The sequence below is a fragment of the Hyla sarda genome, chromosome 5 (assembly GCF_029499605.1).
Source record: "Hyla sarda isolate aHylSar1 chromosome 5, aHylSar1.hap1, whole genome shotgun sequence".
NCBI lineage: Eukaryota > Metazoa > Chordata > Amphibia > Anura > Hylidae > Hyla > Hyla sarda.
Window position 1 is genome coordinate 167,315,558 of NC_079193.1, and position 20,934 is coordinate 167,336,491.

Consider the following 20,934-nt stretch of genomic DNA (forward strand, 5'->3'; position numbering starts at 1 on the left):
AGGATAGTTGATATATGTTTGATTGGTTGGGTCCAACTTCTTGGCCCTCCAATGATCTCAAGAATGGGCTTCTGGCTGATTGGAGCTACTTCTAAATTTAACTCTATGGGCCTAATGAAAATTGCAATGTAATTGTAATGTTGTTCTGTGCTAGATTTATTTACATTCTCCAGTCATCTGTTCTTGTAATAAATTAGTACCTAGGCAGTGCAATAACACAATGATCCAAAATATTAAAAAACATTTTCTATCTGAGTGGCTGAGGAAAAGGAAAACAAAAGTATTGGATTGGATTAAACAAACAGCCCCAACGGACATATAGCGGAAGGACCATCTTGAACACAAGCAAACCAATGTGTCTGCATTGATCCATAGACCCATAAAAAACCTTTATCTATAAAATTCAGGTATATAGTCAGTACCACACATTAGGTGCAGTAGAGTTCCCCCGCATTAGGTGAAATATAGTTCCCCCCCCCCATTAGGTGCAGTATAGTTCCCCACATTAGGTGCAGTATAGTTTCTCTACAGACATACAGCCTTCAGCCATATACAGTGTATGGCTGGAGGCTGTATGTCTGTGTACAGCCCCACTTCAGTGTTCCGACCACTGCTCCTCCGATCCGGGGTCACGATCTACTGCTATGGCCTAAAGGCCATAGCAGTAGGTCCCGGGACTGGAGGGGCGGTGGTTGGAGCACAGAAGATGACGTGCAGGTAACTTACCATGCTTGCACGTCCTCCTCGATGCTCCGCTCTACTCTTCTCCTATGGGAGCACGCATGGGATGTCAGTGATGTCCCTGCATGCGCTACCTACCGGCAGCCCCTGCGTTATTAAAGTTAACACGGGGCCGCAGAAAGGTAACCGGGACATCCTTGTGTCCTGAAAAGATCTTTCAGGACACAGGGATGTCCCCAATGTGACCGAAACCCCCTGTGGGCTGCTCAGTGGCGGATCCCCTCCCTGGGCTTGATTAGGGTGAGCCCAGGCACACCCGGCACTCCCGTGTGCACGCCTATGACTCTAGAAGAAGAAATGTGGCAACTGTCACTTGTCATGCCTGATGTCAGCAACATACCTCGCCAACTGGCACTGGGTGCTTTCTCTTGAATTCCTAAATCCCATGCAACAGAGCCTTGCAGGACAGGGGGACTGAACAATTACTAATATATGTAGTCAACTGATTCTCTGTGGTTTTATCCTCCATACAGTCATGGCCGTAAATGTTGGCACCCTTGACATTTTTCAAGAAAATGAAGTATTTCTCACAGAAAAGGATTGCAGTAACACATGTTTTGCTATACACATGTTTATTCCCTTTGTGTGTATTTCAACTAAACCAAAAAAGGGAGGGGGAAAAAAAAGCAAATTGGACATAATGTCACACCAAACTCCAAAAATGGGCTGGACAAAATTTTTGGCACCCTTAACTTAATATTTGGTTTCAAACTCTTTGGAAAAAATTACTAAAATCAGTAGCTTCCTATAACCATCAATAAGCTTCTTACACCTCTCAGCTGGAATGTTGGACCACTCTTCCTTTGCAAACTGCTCCAGGTCTCTCTTATTGGAAAGGCGCCTTTTTCCAACAGCAATTTTAATCTCTCCACAGGTGTTCAATGGGATTTAGATCTGGACTCATTGCTGGCCACTTCAGAACTCTCCAGCGCTTTGTTGACATCCATTTCTGGGTACTTTTTGACATATGTTTGGGGTCATTGTCCTACTGGAAGACCCAAGATCTCGGACGCAAACCCAGCTTTCTGACACTGGGCTGTACAGTACGACCCAAAATTGATTGGCAATCCTCAGATTTCATGATGCCTTGCACACATTCAAGGCACCCGATGCCAAAGGCAGCAAAACAACCCGAAAACATCATTGAACCTCCACCATATTTCACTGTAGGTACTGTGTTCTTTTCTTTGTAGGCATCATTCCTTTTTTGGTAAACAGTAGAATGATGTGCTTTACCAAAAAGCTCTATCTTGGTCTCATATGTCCACAAGACGTTTTCCCAGAAGGATTTAGGCTTACTCAAGTACATTTTGGCAAAATGTAGTCTTGCTTTTTTATGTCTCTGTGTCAGCAGTGGGATCCTCCTGGGTCTCCTGTCATAGCGTTTAATTTCATTTAAATGTCAACGGATAGTTCGCGCTGACACTGATACTCCCTTAGCATGCAGGACAGCTTGAATGTCTTTGGAACTTGTTTGGGGCTGCTTATCCACCATCTGGACTATCCTGCGCTGACACCTTTCATTATTTTTTCACTTCCGTCCACGCCCAGCAGGGAGATTAGCTACAGTGCCAGGGGTTGCAAACTTCTTGATAATGTTGCGCACTGTGGACAAAGGCAAATCTAGATCTCTGGAGATGGACTTGTAAGATTGGTGATATTTTTCCACAATTTTGGTTCTCAAGTCCTCAGACAGTTTTCTTCTCCTCTTTCTGTTGTCCATGCTTAGTGTGGCACACAGACACACAATGCAAATACTAACTTATCTGCCTTTTTATCTGCTTTCTGGTATGATTGTTACTTGCCCCAGGTGAGTTTAAAGGAGCATCACATGCTTGAAACAATCTTATTTTTCCACAATTTTAAAAGGGTGCCAATAATTTCACCCAGCCCATTTTTGGAGTGGCATTATGTCCAATTTGCTTTTTTTCCTACGGGAATAAACACGTGTTATAGCAAAATATGTGTTACTGCAATCCTTATCTGTGAGAAATATTTCATCTTCTAGAAAAATGTCAGGGGTGCCAACATTTACGGCCACGACTGTATTATACTGCAGATTGCTTCCTATTGCAGAGGACAACAGCTACACCGGAGTGCTGACCATAAAACTTAGACTTTATGGACAAATGTTGACCATATGAGTCAACCCCTTTAATTCAATAATGACCAAACACTATAGTTTTAATCTTGCGTTGTTGTAAATGTACATAAAAGTTCCTGCTCCTGCTTTCTAGGTGGTGCAGGTCAAGTGATTGGCAGGAAGTGTCAGGAAGAACTGGGAAAACCTTAGAGTATGTTCACACTGTGGATTCACAATTGTAAATGGGGCAGAAATTATCCAGAATTGGCGCTTATGTTCAAAGTAATTTGCAATGGACATAATCACCATCCCAATGACAAATGGGATTTCTCTGGTGGAATTCAGATCCCCTTCGGAAGTACCGTCACAGAAATTCCACCATAAACTGAGCATTGCAAAACACATTGAAAACAAAGGGAATGTGCTGCAAGGCAGAATCTCTGCAGAATTCTTGATAGATATTCCCAACATATTCTCCATAGTGTGAACAGGGATGTTAATAACTGGCTCTGGCTGCAGTGTCGGTGAGACTGAAAACTCTGCTGAAGATGCCGCTGCAGACATCTGAAGGGGGTGAGTGCAAGCCTCCACAGCCTGTGGCAGACATGCTGCTTCTTGATTTGGAGATGGCAGGCTTGGTTTCTCTGCTGCAGCATATCAGCACACCCAGAGCTTTAGGACCTCCATGCTTTTATCCCAACCAAGCAGGACCTCTCGCTAGCATCTGATCTCAAAGATGCCTGGCGTCAGGACCTTCAAGTTGTGAGAGCTAACATAAATGTGGTCCACTCACAAATTCAGGAACTAGAAAAGTTTTGTCCTTCTATACAACCAACAGTCTCCAATCTTCAGACCGTGGTGGCTCAGCATGCAAAGCAACAACAGAGACTGCATTCTCAGTTGGATAATGGAGAACTGTATTCATCAAAATATTATTAGGATAAGGAGTCTCCCTGAAGCAACTGGCCTTGCACACTTAATCCCCACTGTAACAGACATCTTCCATTCTCTCCTGCTTTAACCGGCCAACCTCGAAATTTACATTGACCGAGCGCACAGGGCTCTCAGAACTTGACTGACCCACAATTGCCACAAGATGTTATTTGTTACCGGCACATTTTTTTTTTTATCAAGGTAAAGCTAATGCAGATGGCTAGGCAAAATAGCAACTTTTTCCAGATTTACCGGATCTTTTATGCCATACCCTTAGTCAGAAAGCCCTCAGATCTACCCATGTTCTTCCAGACCTAGGGTCTGCCCCCTTATGGTGCTTGCTTGGGAGGATATTCTAAAAGACCCTTTCCAGCCATTGGGTCTGGATAAATCACCCCGAGTCTTTACTCCAATGCATCAGTTCTCTTCACTACCTCAGCATTCCAGGAGATGTCCACACAGTCCATCACGCTCTAAAAGAGGCTAACAACATTCTCCTTGAAGTGACCTGGACCTTTTTTCAAGGGAGGAGAAGGCCTCATCTGTGATTTACTATGTTGATAATTATGCCTTTTTGTGCCCTTTTGCCTCCACCCTATCTACTTGGTTGTCTGTTGGACATTTTCTGCAGTTTTTATTTTTGCCTTTTGTTCTATCCACACGTTAGCATTTTTCAGATTTGGTGTTATTGATGGCAGTCATATGGTGTTTCGGTGTCACTTTCTGTTATGGCCCTCGTTCACCGTATTTCTAGAGTTAACACCTTAGCCTTACATAGGTTTTTGGTATAATCATAACTACCAATATTTGACCATTGGCTATTGTGTTATGATGACTACTGCATTGCTGCTTAGTTTTCTTGTCCTGTTTTTTTTCCCCTTTTTCTTTCACTCTCCTTTGTCTACCAGTATTTCGGATTTATTTACTTCTCAGTTTTGCCCTCCTTTTATGATGGCATGACTCAAATAATCTTCCTGAATCTTCTTGAATGTTTACGGCTTTAAAGTCCCTGAAAATTGAGTGAAGATTCTGTATCTTTTCTGCAAGTTGAGGTCTCATACAGTGTGCTTCCAAGAAACTAATTTATTTGTAGGATCATACTCCTGCCTTTTAATCCCCTTTGGTTCCACAGTAGTCATGCTTCTCAAAAGGTTAAAGGCTTAGCGATATTTTCCATAAATCTCTGCCACTTAGATTCTAGCCACTAAGACCCCAATGCCCGATATGTTTTTGTTAGATGTAGAATCCAGGGTCGAGAATACACGATTGCAGGTATATATGCCCCTAATCATGACTTTTTTTTGGCAAGAACTCTGGGGAACCTAAATGTCTTTTTACAGGGCACTATGATTGTTGAGGCGATTTAAACGTGGCTCTCAATCCAAGTTTGGATCCCTTGTCCAGCTTGTCGACACTTTCCTTTGCAGTCCAAAACAGAATGCAATGCTCCTTTTTCTCTCTCCAGCTGTGAGACTACTCTATCCAGCTAATTGTGATTTTACCTTCTATTTGAACACTAGGAAAGTGCTGTTACGCCAAGCGCTCCGGGTCCCTGCTCCTCCCCGGAGCGCTCACGGCATTCTCTTCTCTGCAGTGCCCCGGTCAGACCCGCTGACCAGGAGCGCTGCACTGTCACTGCCGGCGGGGATGCGATCCGCGTAGCGGGACGCGCCTGCCCGCGGGTCGCATCCCAATCCACTCACCCGTCCCGTTCCCCGGCTGTCACGTCCCGGCGCGTGCGGCCCTGCTCTCTAGGGCGCGCGCGCACCGGCTCTCTGAGATTTAAAGGGTCAGTGCACCATTAATTGGTGCCTGGCCCAATCAGTGTCAATCACCTTCATTGATATAAAAACCCACTTCCCCTTCCTGTCCCTGCCGGATCTTGTTGCCTTAGTGCCCTGAGAAAGAGTTTTAGTGTGTTCCCAAGCCTGTGTACCCAGACCTTCTGCTGTTGCCCCTGACTACGACTCTTGCTGCCTGCCCTGACCTTCTGCTACGTCCGACCTTGCTCTTGCCTTGTCCCTGTGTACCGCGCCTGTCTCAGCTGTCAGTGGGGTTGAGTTGCTATCGGGTGGAACGACCTGGGGGTTACCTGCCGCTGCAAGTCCATCCCGCTTTGCGGCGGGCTCTGGTGAAAACCAGTAACCCCTTAGATTCCGTTCCCCTGGTACGGCCCACGCCATCACCTCACTGACACAGAGGATCCACCTCCAGTGTCCTCGCTGCATACCAGTCCAGATCCTGACAAGTGCACTCGAGAGTGGATTCAATTTATCACTTCCTTTCAGCCCTATCCTCTGCCTCCATAGAGACCATGGTTCATTCATTGCTCTGAATACATCCCCATTACATGTGAAAAACGTTTGTTTGCTCTCTCTAAAAGGACATTTGTTTGGAGACTCATGCTCTCTGATACCCTATGCAATGCTGATCTGAGCTTTGCTCAGGAGCAAGCACATGACTCCATGTCACCTCAGATCCAATGGGAAGCATTTAAATGCATGCTTCGAGGAATTCAGTTCCAACGTGGTGCCACAAATGAGTGCTGCTCATAGACTGAGTGCCCTCCCTCAGCAATTACATTCTCTTGTTTCTCTCTACCAATCCTTACTTATTGAAGAGGTTCATTTTGACCTCCTGAGAGTGCGTAAGGTGTAGACAAGAACTATAACAGTAATAATCAAATTTGTGTGTTCTCCCATTATGAATGGGGCATAAGAAGGCTGCCCTTTTTTTCCTATCGATTAAAATTGAGAATAGCCAGCTTGAACATCTTACCTCCCGTATTTAACTATTTTTCATAATCATTCCTTGCTTATTTGCAACATACTTCTCTCCCCTTTCTGCCACCTCATTCCCTTAGGGCCCTATTTGCCACCTTTATTGCTCTTGAAATCGAGACTGCTATCTTCTTGTTGCCATCTGGGAAGTTCTACAAATTTCTCCAAATTCTGCTCTGTTTAATTGGTAATCCCCTTTTTTTTTAAAATATTTGGGGGTTCACATCCAAAGAGATCTGTCCCATATGACTTTAATATTGCCCCGATTCTCAGTTGGTTTGAGTTAGATCTTTCTGAATAGGATTGTAAAAAATTTGATGGATAGGGAGAATAGATATAGTTTAGATAACCTGTTATGTCTTTATCAGAAGCTACTGATTTAGCTTCTTTAGATTTTTTTAATAATTTACTGGCCTTTTCATTCTTTACATTTGAAAACTTTTATACTTGACATTTGCGAACTTACACTTATGAATAGCCAGGAGACCACAGACCAAAAAATTTAGGGTAGTTAAGCATTCCAAGATCCTTTATTCTAATATTTAGCTACTAATGAGGTTAGAATTACTGATTGGTTTAATTATGGTCATCCCATGTTATGGTCTAGATTGGAATCGCAAGCGCTTTCCTGTATCTGTTCACTTCACTCCCTTGGATCCACCTTTCCTACTGGTCAAAACCTGTTATATCGTCCCTTCCTTTCACCTCCCAGTAAGTATTGAAAATTAGTGTGAGATATCTACATAAATCTCGTCCCTTCCCACCTTAAGGCCACTGATGCAGGAATGTGGGATAATGCCGACTTCCCACTGGGGATTATCTACACAACCTTTCTCCATCAGTCCCATCCAACTCACTTTACTCTCTCTCTCTTGGGTCCTCCAGTCGACATTGCTAAAAATGCAGCTAGATATTTTGGGAGGTCAACCACCTTCCCCCTTACAGCTTTCACAGCTATGTCACTTTTATAATAAAGAGGGGGTTAATATTTTTTCTCAGCATGGTATGTGTACACCATACTGTATAATTCAGTAAACCGTCCAAGTATCTGTTTTATTTATATTCTTAATTCTAGTACTAGCAATATATTCTGTACTGTGGACATAAATAGGTGATGGTCAGGATTGTCCATTTACAGCAGCCAATACACTACTTTACAGCCTAATGAGACCACTCATCTGCCAGTCTTTTTTTAGTTTATATCATATATGTCAGCAGCCACAGTAGGATAGAATATACATGAGGCGACTTTTAGATTGGCAAAGTCAAAGATGTAAACATAAGCAACCTCTGTTCCTGTCAGTACATGTAAGCATACTGTACATCTGAGGTTGTATCTCTTCATGGTTGTACAGTTTGATCTAATTCCTTGGATGGTTTTACTATTGTCAGCATCATTTAGTCTGAAGCAATTCTTTGTTAGACATATGTAAAGTATAAGAGGTACTATGGCAGAGGTCCAGCCCTTTGGCAAGGGAAATAGTCATGAATTTTAATAAGAGTTCTAAATATACTGTATATTATTATAGATGCAAAAATCATCACCATCATTCATTCAATCCTACATATTTCCTGTAGTCAGATTGTAACACTGGTATTCAAGAAGGAAATATAATCCTACAGTACTGTAAGAGGACGGAGGCAGAATGACCGCAGTGAAAACTATCATTTCTATTCACCCATGTATCCATTTGATGAACACTAAGGTAGAATCAGACATGCCGATTATATATTTGCCACATGCTGTTTTTTTTTTTGTTTTTTTTTTGTTATTTGTTTTTTTTTTGCAAAAATGCAACAGAGCAGCTAGATGTTAGCTAAGAGTCAATAGGGAAATACCAAATGCCATACCTACAAGGCATTTTTTGTGGTGTTTTTTTCACCCTTTAGTGGGATTTTAGTGGCAGTTTAAAAAAAATTGTAGCATGCCCTGCCATTGGATTTTTTTTTCAATCTTTTTTTCTTCCATAATAAATAAAATGTCAGTATACGCTAATTTCCTCTTTTTTATTTTTGTCAAAGAGACATGTCAAAAATTTTGATTGGTCAGGGTTTCAGCGCTAGGATCCCCACTGATCATTAAAATACCGTATTTTTCGTCCTATAGGACGCACTGGCGTATAAGACGCACCCAATTTATAGGTGCGAAATCTAAAAAAATTAAGATTTTGAATCCAATAGTGGTCTTCAACCTGTGGACCTCCAGATGTTGCAAAACTACAACTCCCAGCATGCCCGGACAGCCGTTGGCTGTCCGGGCATGCTGGGAGTTGTAGTTTTGCAACATCTGGAGGTCCGCAGATTGAAGACCACTGCATAGGAGGTAATACTCACGTGTCCCCGCCGCTCCGGACCCGTCACCGCTGCCCTGGAAGTCGCTCCATCACTGTCGCCGTCGCTCCGGAACGTCTCTGTTGCCGGCCGGGTATCCTTGCTCTCCGTCGCTGCCGCCACGTCGTTACGCACGCCGACGCACGTACGCGACGACGTGATGACGAGGAAGGATCCCTGAATGGAGAAGACACCGAGGAGGCAGGTAAGGTCCCTTCCGGTGTCCTGTAAGCACTAACCCGGCTATTCAGTCGGGCTGTTCGGGACCGCCGCAGTGAAATCGCGGCAGTCCCGAACAGCCCGACTGAACAGCCGGGTTAGTGTCACTTTCCCTTCAGACGCGGCGGTCAGCTTTGATCGCCGTGTCTGAAGGGTTAATACAGGGCATCACCGCGATCGGTGATGTCCTGTATTAGCCGCGGGTCCCGGCCGTTGATGGCCACAGGGACCACCGCGATAGGGGTGTATTCGCCGTATAAGACGCACCGACTTTTTCCCCCCAGTTTTGGGGAAGAAAAAGTGCGTCTTATACGGCGAAAAATACGGTAAGTGGGGTAAAGCACCCTTCTCTTCTGTGTCCACAGTGATCTGCTTCACTGGATGGCCCCATAGACTTATAATAGGAAAGAAATTGATGTGACCCGGGAAGAGAAGGACGCTCCTACATGCTTTTCTCCACTCTTATAATCGGTTGGGGTCTCAGTACTGAGACCCTGAGCAATCAAAACTTTTGTGACATGGTATTTGAGACATTTTGAAATGACAGGTACACTTCAAAGGGGAACCATTGAAACAACCCACGGGAAGCAAAGTTGGAACTGTACTCAAACCTGTTGAAATGTTGTTTGAGTTATCAATGTCTCTTCATCATAGTCTTCTTCTATGGAATCTACATCACTCTCTTCTGAACAAGATTCAAAGCCATCCTCGTAATATTCTTCTGCTACTTGTGGATCTTCTGGAATATCTTTAAAAAGAACATACATTTTGTTTATACAAACTAATAAACATCCATAATGATTAATGGCAGCAAAGCTTCTAACAGATGTTTTGCAGCATATGTTAGTTCATGCTATGCGAAACACATTTAGATTAAATAATAAAAAATGATGCTCAAATGATCACTCAGGGATATATGCAGCATTTATACCTGTAGATCATTTACTGACAGTAGGTGGTCGGGCTCACATGCCCTATGAGGCTGGGTTCACACCACATTTTTGTACTACAGTTCCCGTATATGTTTTCAATTTGCAGTTTTTTTCTTGGAATTTCAATCAAACAAATGAAACTTTATTCATAATGGAATGAAAAGTTTAAAACTTATACATTTTTTTCATTAAAAACGGATGCAACCTGAAATTTTTTAAACTGTGTATGGTTTTCAACCGTATACGGATTATTATTTGTACACATGTTTTGATACAGTTTAGGCTGGGTTCACACCACGTTTTTGCAATACAGTTCCTGTATATGTTTTCAATTTGAAAACAGTATGCATTGACTCTCCATTGAAAACCGCATGCCAAAAGATGCATAAGGTTGTGTCCATTTTGCATCCTGTACGGTTTTGTCAGTTTTTTTTCCGTTATCCAAAACCGTAGCCTACCACGGTTTTTGGTCCGGGTGAAACGTATGAGGTTTTGTTTTAACAAGGGAGTCAATGGAAACCGTACAGAACCGTATGTGCATACGGTTATATCCGGTTTTCACCATACAGTTCTTGACTTTGCACAGTTATTTTCTTGGAATTTCAAACAAGTGAAACTTTATTTATAATGGAATGAAAAGTTAAAAACTTAAAGTTTTTTCTTTAAAAAAATGGATGCAACCGGACATCATTTTTCAAACCGTGTACGGTTTTCAACCATATACGGATTAAAGTTTGTACACACGTTTTGATACAGTTTAGTCAGTTTTTAAAAAAAATCAAAAACCTGATATGAGAACTGTATTACAAAAACGTGTTGTGAACCCAGCCTTGGTCCAATTTTGAGGAATTCATTTTTCATCAAAAACCTGATACAGGAACTGTATTTAAAAAACGTGGTGTGAACCCAGTCTGAGTCTGTATACAAATTTTGTAGCAGAATTTGAAAGTATCCAAACAATGGCACATGGTTAAATGTAGAGTTAGGAACACTGGAGGATAAAATAGTTTTAGGGGCTTGAAACAAAATGTCTTCTAGACTTGTTCAAATGTTGCAGGTTTGGTCAGTGATTTGCATTAGAATTCTGATGCAAAGATGGGTTGTGGTATAAATCTTTCCATTATATTTGCTCTGTGTTTTGGATCCAGTACTGGTTTTGGTTTACAAATACTAATGCAAAATAGTGCAGTCTGCAAGTCGGAGAAAGTCTGCAATGTTGCATTGCAAACTAAAAAAAAAAAAAAAAGAACATAGTAGATAAATGTCAATGTCTATATACCTCTAATTGTTTGGCCACTATAAAAAAAAAATAGACAATTTTTAGGTAAGTGAATGCCACTAACAACTGTGACCAAGCATAGAGTCACCGGCTTGGGATTTTAGTGTCTGATGTAATTTCTTCATGCAGCCTGCACCAGAGTGGAGGCATGGAAATGGGAAGAGTTGAGTTTCTTTTCTTTTTTTGAGTTGGTAAGGAAAGCCTACCTTGCTAACTGTAGAAATTACCTACCTAATAGGGGACACTACCCACTACCTACCAACTGGGGGGACATGTCTAACTGCCTGGGAGGACCTACCTACCTAATGGGGAAAAGTACCCACCGGGAGCCTGTCAACCTGCTAGGAGCACTTATGTGCCTATTGAAGGGAGTTACTAAACGGGGAGACTACTACCAACTAGGGGGGATCTATTTAATGGTGGAAACTACCTACCTACTGGGAGAAATTATCTGTACTCAGGGCACCTACTTACCTACTCACGGTTCTATCTACCTAATAGAGGTAACTACCTTTTTTATATATATTTCAGCCCTTAGCCCATCAGCCCCAGAAGACTTTTTCATTTGCCATCGACCCTAATGCACTCTCTACTTTAGGGGAGCATTAAGAATCTCTTTGGAGATAGAGGGCAATGAAGGAAGGTTAGCCATATCTAGAAAGTCTTCAATCTCATAAGAAGTGTCAATACAGACAGGGATCCTTTACTGTAACAGATTGAGACTATGGGACTTCTCTGCCCCAGGATGTTGTGATAGTTGAATGGTTATTATCAGGGTGGCATAGGCTAAAGTGGATAACTGCTGAGACCAGTGATTAGTAGAGCTGGCACTTCCTTGTGTTAAGATGGAGACCAGGGAGTGGGGAACAGCAGTGACCATGATTTGTTGAAATGGCAGTGGTGGGGGATCAGACAGGTAAATAAAGTATTATTTATTTTTATTTTTTTTTTACTTAAAAAAAAAAAAAAAAAAAAAAAAAACATTGGATAACTCCTTTAATATTGCCTGTGTGTAAGAATATTATCCATACTAATTAAATATAGGGTTACCTATAGTATTTGTACTTAATTTGTTTACGCTTTTTTCTAGCACATTTACATACTCTATATTGAGCTAATCTGATGTGATATAAACTACTTTGTGTTACTATACACTGCATGCTATAGATATACTCTAGACACAGGATCAAGTATATATTCTTGCCGTAGCTACAGGTGACATAGAGTTGTTGTGTGATAAATAGCTTTAATTTCCCCTTTACCCCTGAGTCTGGCTTATAATAAACGTGCTAATATACTGAGCTTCCTACAGACCTAGATGGAAATGTGGAATATATTGGAGGAATTATCCCGTACTTGCATCATTTCACAGATCACACAGCCTGTAGGTAACAAATGAGTCAAAATGTGTCGAGTAAAAGAATTGCAAGAGTTTAGATTAACAACCTTTCATATCCTAAATCAGATAGAAGCCTTTGATATATACCGCAGGATGAGTTCATTTCAAATATTTGCTTATTGAGAATATTGCGAAGAAAGAAAATTATTTTTAGCATAAATCAGGTTTTACAAAATATTTGCTTTCTGAAGATTGTTTTATATGCCTTTAAAATAGGTTACTCTTAACTCGTAAACAAGTTTTATTATTTTATTGTCATTTTTGGCAACAAAATGAAAGAAAAATATTTTTATAGCATCCATCACACCAGTTATTACGTTGCTGTTTTGTGACCTCAAATAAACCAGAATCTAAAGCTGAGGAAAATATACAGTTACTGATGCTATAGGTTTACAATATTAATCACAACTCATTCCATATGAGTCCCAGGGTTTAAGAACAATTCACAAAACCCTTCTGGAAAAAACCTAGGTCTACAATAGATAGCAGTGGGCTATGCATTGTAGAGGCCTAGCTAGGATTTGCTTCACCTTGGAAAAACACGGAGTTTGGATTCTCCTTTACCATGTGAATCTTGCAATCCACCAACACCATTAAGTAGTCCATAGGTCCTGGGCTGTTCCCTCAGCACCCTGTTAATATTCAACCACCTTTCTGTAATACCATTGACAATTGGCCTGGGCTACACAGATACTTTATGATACACGTGAAATACAACAGATACGTCAGGAAAGATGTTCAATCCTCTGTAAATTTAGTGACTCACGGGTGACATTTTCTTTTAAAGGGTAGCTCCCACCATTCTTTTTTTTTTCTGTCCCTGCCTATTGCCCATCTCTCCCTAACCCCCTCCCTGCTTAAAATTTTTTTTACTATATAAAAAAAATGCCTTTTTGTCTGAAAGGTAGTGTGCTCACTACCAGGCAGACTTCCCCAGCAGGCAGACGTCACTGATGCCTGCTGGGGGGGGGCGACTTCCGCCCTTAGTTCATCTACACAGGGTGCCTCCAGATGTTTCACCACTACAACTCCCAGCTTGCCCTGACATCTATTGGCTGTCAGGGCATGCTGGGAGTTGTAGTGGTGAAACAGCTGGAGGCACCCTTTGCAGCACCCTCCCCCCCCACCCAGAACAATAAATTTGTTATGGCCGCGACGCTAACAACCCCCCCCATCCTGCCCCCCCCGATCCCGACATACCCAAGTGCTGCGTCCAGCGGGAGGCAGGTGAGGCCAGGGAGCCAATTCGCTCTCAGCACTCGCTTCCGCCTGTCTGACTGACAGGCAGGGAGCGAGAGCAGGCTGAATGAATAAGGACTGATGCCCGGCCGGCATCGGTCCGAATTCATGCGCGACGTCACACCAGCCTGCAGCCGGCCACTAGGGGGGAGACCCCTAGTGGCCGGTTTTCAAATGTAAAATAAACTAATTTAATGAAAAAAAAATAGATCTATATTAGAGATAGTAGTACATGAGTAGTACAACATATCAAAAAAAATTTTGGTGACAGTGCCCATTTAAGGACATTATTTCCTTAACCAATAAGACAGCTTCTCCAGATGATTGTAGAGTTTCCTAAGAAGACATCTGCAGCCACATCTAGCCTCTATATGAATGCAAATAAATTCAGACACAGACCACCCCTTAATATCGTTCCTAGACATGACCCCTGACCCCCAAATAAATGTTCACCCCGGAAGAAAGCTGGGAGAAGTGTATAATCCCAAAATGACCATTCCCCTGGGCACCCCTGCATATGTATAATCTCGCTTGTATGTTTGCATCATGAAATAAAGTAACAGAAATGTAGTAAGTGCCGCAAATTTTTTTTTTTTTTTTTTACATCTTAGGCTTCTTTCACACTACCATTATGTTCCAGCATTTTGACAGCCATTTTTCAGCTTAAAGAAGTCATGAAAAAATAGATGAAATAACTGAACATAACAGATGCTAACAGATGACCAATGGCATTCTGTCAAAATAACGGACATATTCCATCTGTTATCACCCGTTATTTCATCCGTCATGCACCGTTATAGTCCTTTATATTATGTCTGTTTTTAACCCCTTCTGGTTGTGATGCTGTACTGAGCATGCTAAGTAGCAATAACGGATCATAACGGAAGGTGAAAATAACGGGCGCTAACGGAGGTTCTTTGTGAACATCCGTCAGCCATAGACTTCAATGTTAATATTTTAATGTTGAGTCAAAAATTTGTGCATGCACAGTTTTTTTTGCAAATAACGGACGTTAGTCATAATGGGACATAACTGAAGCTAAAAGATAATCAAGTACAGACCTGACCCCCCCCCCCCCCCCCAATAAATATACTCCAGACCACATTTCCCTAAATAAACACCAGCCTCTCAAACATGCCTTCCATAAATAAATATAGGAGAAGATTTATCATTGTTGTCTTTGGAAAGTGAGTTTTGAAGTAATTTATTTTTTTGCTTTGGTTTTACTTATGTGCCACACATTTATCATACTATCGAGGGGGGGGGGGGGGGTTGAATGATTTGGCACACATTGGCAAAAAAACGATAAATCACCTCTGAACATCATTTTGTATGTTTCCTCCTCTCCTCTGGACTTTTCTGCACTAAAAGTTGCAGTTGTGACTTCTTGTGAGACTTTTTAAAAGTGCTTACCAAAGGCTTTTTTTGTAAGCCAGGTCTGACCTGGCTTTGACTTGCGACATTTTGGAATTTGTGACTTTTTTATGCCTCTGTGCCTACGGGTATCTAACTGCAAGGAGTGACAGGGTCCTAGTTGTAATCATGCCTCAGTAGGCATGACTGACATGGCAGGCAGCCCCTACATCATCCTTTTTTTTTCACAAAATCAAGTGCATGTCCAGAAGTGCCCTTCTCCTCTTGGCTTTCTGAGCTTCTTACACAGACTCTTACACAGTGCCAAAACAAAAGCCATGGCTGTTGAGAAGAAGCTCATCAAATGTTCTGCACATATACTGTAGGTAAAAAATGGAAAAAAAAGATCATTTATATTATAATTGGCACATCTGTTGTGAATCAATATGTATCAGTGGTAAAATAAGCCTGTAAATCCACTGTGGATACACTTTCCAGAAGAAAAACATGACATTATAAACATGGTGCTTCTAAAAAGTTTAATTCTGGTTCTGTTGACATTTTGTTTTGTAAACCTATTTAGCTTTCTTAATGCATACAATAAACATATGCATATTTTTACTTTATATAGAAAAGTGCAGTTTGCTGCGCTTTCCTATACAGAAGGATACAGTAAAAACCTATACTGTGCAGCATTTTTTTTCTTAATGGTAAAAGTATGTCACTGTACGTGGAATATGTGACATATATGTTGGTGAATACTTTATACACACAGTTTATAAAAGGAAAAAACGTTAATTTGAACAAATCAATACCACCAATTGTATGGAATAAAGTTGTAAAATAGAATTTACTGTAGCTGTCTTAGCACAGTTATCATAAATGAATCCAATGTGGATGATTTCCTTGGAATGAATAGGCTGGAATTCCTGAGTTGCTGTAGAAATGTTTTAATGTAATATGAAAAGCACTTTACTATCTATAGGCAGGGCTCATTTTCATATCATTTTAACATTTTATTTTGGCGTCCGTTTGCTGCAAAGCTTTTTATACAACTAATGAAATGAAATCGGGGGTAAGATTCTTCATCTGGTAATATGAAGAAGAGTTTTAATTGCAGAATAGATTCTAACAGGAAGTCAGCTGTATACTTTACATAATGCATTACTCTTACTTCATTCCTTTACATCCTTACATTGAAGCTTCTAAATGAAATTATGCAAGGCTGCATAAATAAATTGAACATTAAGTCACAATCGGCTTGATGTGAATGCCTACAAAATGAGAGTTAGACTGTTGTACTGTCTGCATTTCGAGTAAACACAGCAACAGGATTACTGAAATGTTAAAAGCAACTTTAACGATAATGGATTCCCATTTCTAGTGTCTAAACTGCTTTTATTTTTATTTACTGTATTCGTGTTCTCTGTTAGCCTGATCTCTTTTAACACATAATTGGCAATCAACACATATAATACGGCACATATGTCAAAGACTGAAACTGCAAACCCACACATGGGAGTTGTTGCCAGACATTGAGACCATTAAGATGGTGAATACAAATGTCTTCCCATTTACTTAATGTACGTAATAGCATTCTAACCAGGAATCTCCCAGAAACAGTTGCATGTAAATGCATTCATTACAAGCATGTCACTTGTTATAATAGATAATCATATCATAGCATATTTGTGGAGAGCAGGAAGATTATAGAACCTTTAAGAATAACTAGTATGCCAGGATTTTCTTGTACCTAATGTTTTATCCTAATAAAGTTGATATATTCTTTCTCAGGGGTCTGATAACTTTTGACTTTGATAGACCATACAAGTACAGAGAGCAACTGCAAGATATTTCTTAGCCACTGCTCTTTTTTTTTTAAAGTTTTTTTTTACTAAGCATAGTAGCCAAGAGTTACTAAAGCAGTCTAATTCTTAAACAGTGTAAACGGACAGCCTAAGAACGCACCAGATTTATCCCAGTAGCTCAGGCTGCTCATACTCTTAGGCTATGTTCACACCTCTTAAAATGGATAAAATTTTTAAACTTATAAAGTGCACAATGAGAGTCTATGGAAAAGGGTCCGTCAGTGCACATACTGTCCAAAAAACTTTCCGTAATTCCAACGTTGGAATTATGGACTTTTGTTTTTGCTATTCATTTTACAATGTGTAGACATACCGTCAGACTATTAGTTGGCTTTTTCTGCTTTAGAATTATGGCACATTTTTGGAGTACAGGGTCACTTAGGCCACATCCATTTTAATAATGTTACACCCGCTTTTACCAGGACTTGCGTCCCTTTTGTCCGTCACTGGAAAAAAGTGTCTGAAACTCGTAGTAAAAGTAATTTCAGATTACGTATTTTGGTCAAAATAATACAGAATTGTGGCGCCTTTGGAATAATGTATCTGACCCAATGTTTTTAGATGTTGGTGTATATGAGTTGTATACCCCTTTATGACTTTTTCAATGCATTTTTTTATTTGTACTGTTTCATAATTTTACCCTCACTCAGAAATGCTCCGTATAGCATAGACTTCTACTGTTTCTGTTGGGGAGAAATTTACAGTGCAAAAAATTGCTACTTTCAAGTATATAGATTTATCAAGATCTTCTTCATAAGACATAAAGACAGGACATACTCAGGAAAGAGGGCACATAGCAAATTTTACAATTAACTGTTGTTGTTTTACTTCATTACATTTCTCTCATCCTTGGGCAGCAGAGCCTGGTCCACATAAAATAACAAAGGATTTCAGTAACTTGGGAAGCACATGCAGGATGTCTTTATCAATGGGGTAGGGAGAATGGTCTTCATCTCCACAGAGCCCATAGCAAAATAACAGCTCTTACTATGGAATGTACATATTGTTGAACCAAGTAAAGAATGTTTCAATGCAAATAAAAAATGACAACGATAACCAGAGTTTGTTGACAATATTATTTTTTTTACTTTACTATTTTTCACCGAGAGGAATTGGTATTTTAGATCAGTCTCAGGAAAACAGGATCCAACAAAATGTTAGTTGTCTTTTTTCAGCTTATAAGCTTCTCAGCCTGAGTATTGATGCTGATCCCAAGTATCCCTTTGGGGGCAGAGTGTATTGATCTTCTGGTAGCTACTTAAAGCAGGATAAAGTGCCATGTCACAAAGCAAATGTTATCACAAGGGTATATTTAAGTCAGAAATGTCCCTACACCATTCATAGACATTGCAATGCAAGCAAAAATGTATAAAAAAAATACCATAGCATACCTTATGGCTCAAAAGTCCAAATGAAGACTACATGTGACTATGTTTGGTCTGCTTTATGTTGGCACTTTGATTTGTGGTACAGAGTAGTATAATAGTGTATGCCATTTTCTCCTACAAATATGTATATTTGGTAATATCAAGTTGGTGATTTATTTTTATATTTCCAGGAGGAAAAACAGGGAAAAGCACAACATGCTCTAAATGCTCTAGAATTATCAAATGTCGTAATTTACAAAAACAGACATCTCAGTAGAGCTGACAGATCCTTTTTAAATTTAAGCAAAAGAAACCCTAATGGCCCTGCTGCTGTGCTTATATTCCAAGAAAGGGTTACTTCAGCATATCACTGGGTTAGACAAAATTCAAGCATCAGGTTTCCCCATCCACTGCGCCTGCAGTTTACCGTATTTTTCGCTGTATAAGACGCACTTTTTCTTCCCCAAAACTGGGGGGGGGAAAGTTGGTGCGTCTTATACGGTGAATACACACCTATCACGGCAGTCCCTGTGGCCATCAACGGTCGGGACCCGCGGCTAATACAGGATATCACCGATCGCGGTGATGCCCTGTATTAACCCTTCAGACGCGGCGATCAAAGCTGACCGCCGCGTCTGAAGCGAAAATAACACTAACCCGGCTGTTCAGTCGGGCTGTTCGGGACCGCCGCGGTGAAATCGCTGCGACCCGTATAGCTTACAAGACACTGGGAGGGACCTTACCTGCCTCCTCGGTGTCTGCTCCGTGCCGGGATCCCCTGCATGGCCGGCGCTCTCCTTCATCGCCATCACATCGTCGCGCACGCCGTCCCGTCATCCAATAGGAGCGGCGTGCGTAGCCACGTCATGGCGGCGAGGGAGAGCGAGGATACCCGGCAGCAGAGATGTTCCGGAGTGACGGGGACACCCCGGGGACGCGGCGACAGCGATGGAGGGCGACATCCAGGGGAGCGGGGACACGTGAGTACTACCTCCTTTACCAGTGGTCTTCAACCTGCGGACCTCCAGATGTTGCAAAACTACAACTCCCAGCATGCCCGGACAGCCACGGCTGTCCGGGCATGCTGGGAGTTGTAATTTTGCAACATCTGAAGGTCCGCAGGTTGAAGATCACTGTCCTATACTTTACATTGTATTTGGTTCAGAATCTTTATTTTCTAGATTTTTATCCTATAAAATTAGGTGCGTCTTATATGCCGGAGAGTCTTATATGACGGAAAATACGGTATGAGTTATTTTTCTATACATGTATTTAACCACTTTGTATAAATCAATAGTACAAGTAAATGTAAGAACATATATAATATATCTTATTAGAGAAAGGGGCTTCTTTCTCCTCTTATGAAGCTTCTTTTCTCAGCCCCCTACTCCCCTCTTCTAGTAATTTACAGCATATGAGTCTTCAGAAAGGTTAGGCTTAACTGACTAGCTCAGGGAAAACTTAGAAAGAGAGACATAGGCCCAGATTTATCAAACTGTGTGAGAGAAAAAAATGGAGTGATTTTCCCACAACAACCAATCACAGCTCAGCTTTCACTTTACCTCAGCTCCTTAGCTGAGCTGTGATTGGTCGCTGTGGGGAAAATCCCTCTATTTGTTCTCTGACACAGTTTTATAAATCTGGGCCATAGTCTGTAGAGCAGAAATATGGTAAAAAATGCAAAAATGCTATAGACAAGTAAAATGGGGGGAGATTATCAAAACTTGTTCAGAGGAAGACTGATTCAGTTTCCCACAGCAACCAATGAGAATGCTACTTTTATTATCAATGGCCCCTGAACAATTGAAGAAACAATCTGGTTGGTTGCTATGGGCAACTGCTCCACTCTTCCTCTACACAGGGTTTGATAAATTGCCATAAATAGTGCTGCTCCTCATGTACACACTGGAAGTAATGATGTTCTGTCTGAAAATAACCTGTTGTCACTTTAGAAACTTCGTTTTTTTACTCCTTAACTTTTTTTTTTATAAAAAGTATTATTATCCAATAGCGATAGAAAGTGTTTATTTCATTTCACTTTGTGACTTTGCACATTACAATATTGCAGTTATAAAAGTTAATTTCATAATATTCAAGGGCTTTTTATGAAAATCTTTTCGGCATCCCAATCTCTAGAGGCAATATATGACACATTGTATAAGCTTCAAGTCAGCCTGCTTTATAACATTATACTCAGAACTGTCGGAAGAAGCAGCTGTTTTAAAACACAAATACATTTTGACTAAATTAGAAATGCAATTAAGTGACGTGTTTCTGAAATATCTTTTTCTTTGTATTTCATAAAAGTGTCTACTTTAGAAAGAAATGAGGCATGTAGTACATGTTTTACTGTGCTTCCTCTCTGAGGATAAAACTGCAGACAGGTGAACATTTTTCTTTGGTGATACTA

The 20,934-nt window shown here is 40.9% G+C and overlaps 1 protein-coding gene across 3 annotated transcripts in view; it reads right to left on the reverse strand.

Moving 5' to 3' along the window:
• Positions 1 to 20,934, reverse strand: part of NEK11 (NIMA related kinase 11) — a 331,532-nt gene that overhangs the window by 49,527 nt on the left and 261,071 nt on the right. For all 3 annotated transcript variants that reach the window (XM_056520669.1, XM_056520670.1, XM_056520672.1), the window contains exon 13: positions 9,699 to 9,835. In XM_056520669.1, the coding sequence (XP_056376644.1) occupies positions 9,699 to 9,835 (137 nt within the window). The remainder of the gene's footprint in view (positions 1 to 9,698; positions 9,836 to 20,934) is intronic.